Source organism: Limulus polyphemus, unplaced genomic scaffold, assembly GCF_000517525.1.
Source record: "Limulus polyphemus unplaced genomic scaffold, Limulus_polyphemus-2.1.2 Scaffold2418, whole genome shotgun sequence".
In the NCBI taxonomy this organism is placed as follows: Eukaryota; Metazoa; Arthropoda; class Merostomata; order Xiphosura; family Limulidae; genus Limulus; species Limulus polyphemus.
In genome coordinates, this window is record NW_013668028.1 from 111,016 (window position 1) to 120,744 (window position 9,729).

Sequence of the window (9,729 nt, forward strand, 5' to 3'; positions counted from 1 at the left end):
CTTCAGCAGCCTCATTTGTTCTGTTTTCCACTTCGTCCCAACTGAAATGTCCTGGACCGTGATAACGCCAAAGCCTGTTGGCATGCACCACTTTTGCTTTACCTCGCCAAACAAAAAAGCATGGAAAGTTAAAGCCTTCTCTGCCATAATGGAAATGCTAAATTTCTCTCATTTGATTTATCTGATGGGAAAAGAACGTCCAGAAAATGTTTTGGACAAGCAAATTGAGTATACCCTAGACTTGAGGAGAATAATGAACATGTAACTTCTTGAACATTTTTTGAGAACTGGGAAAAAATATTGTAATAATACAAAAACACCAAATAGTTTGTTGTTGATGAGTTAGTGAGACAGGTATTCAGTGAGTTAGTATAAGTTAGTGAGACTGTTACAGTGTGTTCAACTGATTACTGAGTTAACAACTGTTTTAGACAGGCTTCAACTTGTGCTGTAGGTATGAGAGGAAATTCAATAAGAACATTACAGTGTAGTTATTTTTGTGAGTTTAGCCTATCTCTTGATGAACCTTTTTAACCTGTGGTAGAAGAAATAAAATGCTTTCATTTTTAAGTTGACTAGATTTTGCAATATTACTGTATAATTGTTGAAAAATATACCCAACAATAGATATAATTACAATAGTATATTTGATACATTGTGTTTTTATTCAACTAAATATTTGAAGATGTGATCATGAAAATAATACTAAAAACTTACTCTTTCTGGTAAATTCTTCAGTAGTATGATGTTGTAATACATATACTTATTTTTTGGACCATTCAAGAAATAATCATTTATTTAGATACCTGAAGAACATTATAACTTGAACTTAAATGTAAACCTTGCTTTGTCTTATTCTAGGTTTTTACACACATAAGCCTGTGTCTACCCCATCTACTTCAAAGGATATTGCCACTTCTATATTCCATGCTGACAGTTGTATCCAAGTGTCTCATACTACAAGTAGTAAAAGTAACCAGATATTAACTGTTCAAACTGACTTTTCATCCTCACTCTCTCACAACTCTATATTTTCTCATAGTAATATTCCGAGACCTTATCCTAGTATTGAAACTCAACTGCCCAGACACACTACCATCACATCTGTACCTACATCATCCTTATCTTACCCATTTACTTCTTCAGATGATCGTGTTCAACATTTTTATTCTAACAGTAAGTTCCAAAATTCTATTAATGGGGTCTTATCTTCATGGCCTATCCAATCTTTGATTTCTTGTGACCACAATGATAGTGTACCACAAACCTTTGTGTCAGAGAACAAAATCCAAGTTTTACTAGAAAATAAAGAAATGTGGGAAAAATTTGATTGGGCTGGAAATGAAATGATACTTAGCAGAACAGGACGGTAGGTGAATTTTTGCATTGTTTTTTAGTTTTAATCAGTGAAAGAATCAAAATTAGACAGCATTATCTTGCTTAACATGAAAAACTCTACTTAACTACGAATAGTTTTTAACCTTATGTTACTTGACCACTATGTATAAAAATGTGAACTTTTGTATAATTGTTTCTACATCTGTAGCATTTTATATATATATATATATATAAACTTTTACTTAGAAACTATATTTTTAATGCATGCTAGTTTTTTATGTAATCAAGTTGGTAATGTAGTATGATGGGTTTTGATTATTTCCACCAGGTTAACATTTACTTAAACTTTAAAAACTTTTAACTGCTAGGTAAGGTCTGTTTTGTTAATAACTAAATTTTTTACTTGCAGTAATGAGATTTTTGTATTCTTACAGTTAGTAGAGTTAGTAGAAGTTTTTGAATGCAACAATATATTTTAAACAGGTTAAATATTTTTGTGGTTACATAACTGCTTCAAGAAGTAAAGATAAAAAATAAATTGAGGAACATAAAACAAGTTAGAATTAATTGAATATACAAAATGAAATTTTCTGATCAATGATATAAAAATAATACACATTTCTTTCATTCTTTCATATCTTCCAATAGTTACTTTCATTGCATTTAGGAACTGATGAGAAAATGAGTATGTTGTTACTGGAACAAAACCTACACAAAAATATAGTTATAGCAAAAGAATAACTTCTTGGATACATTTTCAAGGTTTTAGGCACACAATAAAAAAAAAACAGAAACTATAAGGCAAAAAAAAAGGATTTTAATTTATTTTGCATTTCACAAGAAAATTTTTGAAATTTTGTGACCTAAGATATTATACAAATACTAAACTAAATTATGAAATTTTTTAAACACTCAAACTACATATTATATAGAGGGTGTGCACCAAATTTCATGCAATTAGAGTAAGCATTTTAAGTGTTAGAACAAAATTAATAGAAGTGATGATGTCATCTTTCTGGTTCAGAAACAGTTAAACGTGTAATAGTTTTCAAAAAGAAAAAAACTCTAAAGTGTGTGTTTGTTACATCAGGTTCATAATTTACAATTTTCATTTTTACAGTGAGCTCACTTAAAATAAAAGTACAATTACTTTATATATAAAACATCACTTTCTATATTGTTATATAATTACTTTGAATTATATGGTATGCGTAAGGCCTATTATTGTGTATGGTAAAGCAGTAGTAAATTTAACTGAATTGTAGAAAAACATATAGCTATAATTGGTTTTGAACAAGTTGATTTTCTTTTGCAATTGTTACTCACTAAGTTTATTTACAGTTCAATATTGTAGACCTGTGCCTTGTCACAATCCTATGTTAGCAAAGGGGAGGTTTTACATTTAGAATCAGTAGCTTGGGGAAATATCTGCCACTTTAATACAACTCAAAATTACAATAATTATTTTAAATTCAGAAAGAAGCCATAAGACATTACATGTAGATTAATCTAGTTGAAAATTCAGTTACAATTAGATGTTGTACAGTCTTTCATGACATAAGCAAACATGTCTGAATACAGTTAAATCAAACCCAATTAAAAAAATATTAAGTGAGAACAAAATGTAACAGGTGAAATTAGGATGACAATATATATTACACTAGTCAAATATAAAATTTTAATTTATTGGTGGCAGAATTATTAATCTATAGAATGTGCTTTAGTAACTACCTGATAAGTTTGTTACACAATGAAAAGCTATTCAACAGGTTCATTTAACAAAACAGTGTGTTATAAAGTAACAACTAAATCACTTACATATAATAAAGTGTAGACTTACTTCAAATCTGTTAAATAAATTTTGAATTTTTATGTGATTTTTAAGTAGTAACTACTATTTGTAGCCGGATGTTTCCTTCAGTAAAGGTCAGAGTGTCTGGGCTAGAACCAACAAAGTACTACTTTGTGTTACTGGACATTGTTCCAAAGGATAATCATCGTTATACATATTCTGGTCGACAATGGCTAGCTCGAGGACCAGCTGATCTGCCAGTAACTCCTCAGTTGTATATCCATCCAGACTGCCCTGCCTCTGGCTCTCAGCTAATGAAACAATCAGTCAGCTTCCACAAGGTGAAGCTAACTAATAACTTTTTACAACATGAAGGGCATGTAAGTAATTAGTAATTTCTTTCTGTTTTAGTAGCTCTGTTAAAAATACTCATAACATAGTTAAAAATAGCCTAATATTAATGCTTTAGGTTTTTAATTTATCATGTACTGTATATTAATTCATTATTTTGGAGTTTTTAATAAATTTGTAATATTTCTTTAAGAACTTTGAAGGAGGTTAAGTGTTTGGTGTGTGAGCCACTTGCCGTTACTTTTTTGTAAGTCTTTGAATAATGGGCTGGTACCAGAGGATAGGAAGTTGGCTAATGTTACTCCTGTTTTCAAGGGAAGTGATAAAAATTGTCTAGGTAATTATAGATCAATTAGTTTTACACCAGTGTAAAAAAAAATGCTTTGCACAAAGTTTAAAGTCAACATGGTTTACTAGGGGAAAATATTTCATAAGTAATTTTTGACATTCTTTGAAAAAGTTACTGCATATATAGGTGAGGATAAGGGTGTGGATTCAGTTTATCTGGATTTGACAAGGTGCTATATAAAAGGCTTGTTAAAAAGTGGTTTCATAGAAGAAAGCAAAGGATTGATATGAATGGAATGCAGTCAAACTGATTTAATGTAAGAATTAGCATACCCCAGGGCCCAGTGTTGGGGCCTTTTATTTTTTCTATTCATATCAAATACATGGATGAAGGAATGGTCAATATATTATTTAAGTTTGTTGATGACTTAAGGTCTTGGATGTTGCTAGATTTGAGGATACTGCTGCTGCATTACAAAATGATTTAGATCTTTTGGTGAGTGGGGTGAATAAATGGCAGATGGCTTTTAGTTATAAAAAATGCAGGATAATGCATTTGGGTTTTCGTAATTTGAATTATAAGTGTAATTTTGATGGTAATAACCTTAACAGAGTTACAGAAAAAAAGATCAGTTTCTTAGGCCATACTATTTGTATACTGTTGCTAGTGGTAGGAAAAATATGCCACATTTGGAGTATTGTGGCCAGCCTGTGGCTCCTTAACCAAGAAAGGACGTTGAATTGTTGGAAAGGGTTCAGAGAGTGGCTACTAGGATGATACCTAAGATGGAAAGGTTAAGATCACTGAAATTATTTTATCTTAAAAACAGAAGAGTTAGAGGAGATATGATTGAGGTGTTTATGATTGTTAAGGGAATTGATAGTGTCGAGACATCATCTTTTTTCATACTGTGAGAATGGTAGGATAAGGGACAACAAATATCAAGTTTTTCAGGGTAGGAATCATCTTCAGTTAAGATAGATTTACTTTTTTAACAGGGTAGTTGGCCTTTGAAAATGAGTTGTCTTCAGATGTGGTGGATTAAGTAAATTTATGGGAATGTTGGATAAATATTTGAGTGATAAGGGCTGGCTTTAGTTGTTTTATATATATATATATATATATGTGTGTGTGTGTGTTTGTGTGCACGTGTGTGTATGTTTATTTTTTTGGTGGATGAGACAGAACAATAGTCTCTTGTTGTTCTTAAATTTTATGTTTTGTTTATTCATCAAATGTGAATAAACATTTCAATTGTATTTCATATGTAGTTTTTCTGTAACATTTTTTGGTGTAACTATTTATACAGATTTACTTGAATTCCATGCACAAATACATTCCTCGAGTTCATATTGTTGCTGGAAGTGACATTCTTAAGATACCCCATACTTATTTTAACACATTTTCCTTTCCTGAGACAACTTTTGTTGCTGTAACAGCTTATCAAAATGAACAGGTAAGTTCAGGTTTCAATTAGCATTAAGTTTGTTTTCTGTAGATAACACTTAAAATCTCTCGTTCTTACAACTACTAATAATATATTGTGCAGATTGTAGTTTTTTGCTTTGAGGTTTCATTAATAAATAGAGATTTAAATATTTAATTAATTCTGTTGTAACTGTTTTCAAGAAATTGTATATGAACTAGATGTGACACAATTAAGCTTTTCACAACTGTTTGAATTTGTATAAGTGATCTCTAAAAAGTTTGTTTCACTTCCAGAGTTAAATATAAGGAGTAGTGCATATTAGTTCTGAAACCCCTTGACTCTGAACAAAGTTACAGAAAAACAATTGAAGAAAAGTGATTGATTGATTGGGTTTTGCAAGTAATTGAAATAGTCGCTTTTTTCTTCTTTTAACAGGTGGTGAAACTGAAAGTTGACAATAATCCATTTGCTAAAAATTTTCGTTTTAAAAGGTAAGTTTTAATGAAACTCCTCAAATTCCTGTTTGAAAAACATATTGTATTAACTTTGCATGATAGCTTGCAGTGGATAGTGGCAAATAAATATTTTTTGTTACATTAATTGAAATTTAGATACATTATTTTAATTGCTTGTGAGATCTTCATTTGAATAATTGTGTCACAAGATTAGAGTACAACATCTGCAGCAAATTTAACTATAAGTTATCAAAATAAATCAAACCTCAACAGCATATAGTTACTTCTAAATGTACATTTAGTTGGAAGTACTTTAGACAGCAAAACTTGAACCTAAATAGTAGAGCTAGGTTATTAGTGGAATTTGCTGATTGATTAATCATTGGGCTCATTAATCAATTACATATGACTATTAGAGTATTCTCACATAAAACTTGGATGATTTAAATAATCAAAAATAGTAATAATCAGAAACAATAATTTTGATTAGTTGAATATTTTTCGAGTTGTAAGACTAATCGATTAAGCTGAACAAACTTGAATTTATTGAAAAAGGTAATGAGAAATCATAAAGGCAACATTTCGATTACCTGAATAGACTGAATAATTGAAAATGGTAAGAGTCAGAAATAGTTGGTGATTTTCATGTCATTAATGGATTTAATCATAATTTTGATTAATTATTTTATTTGACACTAGTAGATGTAATTGATGCTCACAGGTAATTAAATTATTGAGTTAATTGCCTACTTTTACTAGAGCAAAAACTACTGAACTCTAATAGGTAATAACGATTACATTTAGTCAGGCACTTCCAACTAAATTTATGTGAAACTTTAGCATAAAATAAGGAGTGACATACTTCTATAATAAATACTATATCCATTCACTTATTCAATTTCATTTCTAACTAAATATGTAAGAAATTTTATTCTAAAACAAACTGTTTCTATAATAGATAATACACCAATTCAGATTCACTTCCAACTTAACGTCTATTGAAACTTTAGTCTAAAAGAAACAGCTATAGAAATCTATATTGTGTGATATGCTCTACATATACAGTCAGTCACTTTCAACTGTAGAGATAGTTAACTTTAATTATAAAAGTTGCATTATTTTATTATGAATATGCTGCTAAAACAACACTTATGATAACAATTAATATACAGATTACTCTTCTTTGATATTTCAGATTGTTATTTGTTAGCATGTTATATTTTATTACTCAACATTAGTAATTTAATTTTTCTTGTGGTTTGTTTCATCCATTCTTTGAAACTTTTTGTCTGATTAATTATTTAAGTTCTTCTAGACTGTTCTTAAGGGCTGTTGATATTACAGTATTTGACATTTCTGTAGCTTCTAAATGGTTCATTTAGTAGTTTATCTGCAACTTTAATGAATTCTAGTTCCAATACCAACTAAAGAGCTTCCTTTAAGGTTGCAAACCTACCTTGCATCACCCTGATTCTCATTACTCATCTGTTATTGCATCTAGAAATTGGTCACTTGCTAACAAATACAACATTTCACAAGGAGTTTTTATTAAGGTAGTCTAAATATTCAGCTAAGATCTCTCCTTTCCTCCATAACCTTGTTCCAGAATTTTGCTTTGGATACTTCTTTCTGATGTGACGCTCTGAATCTGTTGGAAAAGGCAACCTACAATGTTTGGTAGTTGTTATGGCTTTCAGCTAAAATGTTGTTTACTGTTTTTAAAGCTGGTCTTTTCAATGAGCAATAGATGGATATCTTATTGTTCATCATTCCACCCATTCACTCTGGAAATGATTTCGAAATGGGTCTGGTGTGACTCCCATGGTATCTTCCTATCAGTCCATTGGCTACTTTATTGAATGATGTTGAACTGGCCACCAAAATTATGGAACTGGATTTGGTAATGCTATGGCTTGAGTAATCGTTCAGTGACAGATGGCACAGATAGCCAATACATGCCAACCAACCAACCAGTAACAAATGGCAGAGAGTAGTGGTAATAGCTGTAAACCAAATATGCTCTATTCTATGTTTTGTAGTAGATGGTGTTTTAGGTTGTAACTCTTGCAACAGTATAGAAAGAGTGGCTGGTTTAATCTTTGCATTTAATAATTTGTTTTAAACACGATTTGTTCTTTCACTGGTGTTCTTTTCTACCTCATTGATGTCTTTTTCTACTTCATTCATCTCTTTTTGAACTTCACTTTTGTCATTACAGGTTCTCTGTACTTTTTCAGTTTTGTTTTTAGTCTTTCTGTACATCCCCAATATTTTCATCAGTCTTCTTTCCAATAATATTTATTCTTGATTTTCATTCATCCATATATAGTATGTCTCTTTCCGTTAACTCCTCTCTCTTGATTTTATTTATTTTTCTGTTAATAACTTTTTCATTTACTTTTAATTTTCTCTCATATGCTTCCTAGTCTTCTTTCAATTTTTTATCCTCTTTTCTTTGTTCTTCTTTAAATGCTCAGTCTCTTGTTGTGTTCTTTATTCCATTGTTTTATCTTGTGTAGCAGGTTTCCTGTCTTACTCTGTGCCTCTGTGGTCATCTTGAACTAAAGTTAAGGTTTAGTCAAAGTACTATTTTATTTTCATCAAAATAATCCCACTTCTGACATGTCTTTTAACATTGTTCTTTTGTTGGTTTGTTCATTTAAATTATCTGGTAAAAATAATTCAAAGTTCAGTACATGTAAAACAATAAAAAAATTAGTTTATTTCTTTCTTAACATTATTACAGGTTTAAACTATGATAACGTTGTAGGCCATATTTACCAATGAAATTGATTACATTATTCCATTATACTTATACCATTTTATGCCTGAAACAACACATGGACTAATTCATTCTACCAGCTAGCATTGACTGTACTATCTTGCAACACATCTACAGTCTTCAAAACTACCTCATATTTATAAGCTACCCTTAAATCTACTAGAAAACTTGTACATCAAATACCCTAGAATTTTCTGGCCTATTTCATCATAATGTAATCATTATGACACGCAGCTCTCTCTAGCTAACAAACAAATCACAACATTAAAAATATGAACCTTACAATATTATTATTATTTCAGTGTTGGATGTAGAAGACTATTTAGTTTAAAAGTTATTATTTAGTGATGTAATATTTAATTATTCTTTTGTTTCCACAACAAGAGTGTTAGAATTTAGTTATTTTGTCACATAATTCTGTATGAGTGGTACATTGTGTATGCAGTTTAATTGTTCTACTAGGCTTTTGTAATACTGTTGATGTCATTTTACTCAAAGCTTCTAAGTTTTTTTCCTTATGTGAATATCGTTGTCATTAGAGGGCTAGATATTTCTGTTGCGTGTTATAAATACGTGCAGATACAGAATGCAAGAAGAAGTTAAAGTAAGTTAGTGAAAGTGAAGTTAGATTGCATAATTGTTACTTCATCCATAATGGGCAATATCTGAAGTGAGTTTCACAGTGTTATTGTAACAACAGAGATAATGAAGAAGAATTTGTCTTGTTAAAGGGTGTTCTAAAGTAATTGAACCTGCTTGTGTGGACTTTGACAAAAAAGGAGACAATTATTTAAAGCTCTGGATACAACTGTGATAACCAATGGTGTAATGAATTTTTGTACTTGTGTTTGACTTGTTTTCAACATATCATTTTAGGATAAGTGGATTGTTTGCTGTCTGTTTATTGTTGATATTTATTGCCAACAAGTCACAGACACCTACTGTAAAGAATCTGACCCCTATGTAAAATTGAGATTATTCTTCACTAGTACTTCACACTATTCTACCTTAGTACATTTAATTACTTTGATGTGTTTAGAGGATAGAATAGCTGAGATGGATCAATAAGTCTCATGTTGTCCTAAAACATTGTAATTATCATTGTTATTACTACAAATTGCTCTTGACTAGTACTTCACACTATTTTGCATTTTTTCCTTAGAATATGTTTCCTATTATTATCATTTATTACTTCAAATTGCTCTTCACTAGTCTCTTAGTCTCAGTTCCTCCCGTTCTGTTGGGAACATTGGTCAGCGAGACCTCGCCATCTGCCTCTGTCATGAGCGGTCT

The 9,729-nt window shown here is 30.5% G+C and overlaps 1 protein-coding gene across 2 annotated transcripts in view; it reads left to right on the forward strand.

The window, feature by feature from the left end:
- LOC106466902 (T-box transcription factor TBX2-A-like) overlaps positions 1–9,729 on the forward strand; it is a 39,932-nt gene that overhangs the window by 18,174 nt on the left and 12,029 nt on the right. The window contains exons 1-5 of one of the 2 annotated variants that reach the window (XM_022394979.1): positions 7–499; positions 862–1,369; positions 3,243–3,510; positions 5,080–5,226; positions 5,635–5,690. In XM_022394979.1, the coding sequence (XP_022250687.1) occupies positions 457–499; positions 862–1,369; positions 3,243–3,510; positions 5,080–5,226; positions 5,635–5,690 (1,022 nt within the window). In that variant the 5' untranslated portion in view covers positions 7–456. Of the gene's footprint in view, positions 1–6; positions 500–861; positions 1,370–3,242; positions 3,511–5,079; positions 5,227–5,634; positions 5,691–9,729 lie in introns of those variants that run through there. The other variant, XM_022394978.1, reaches the window with a different exon arrangement.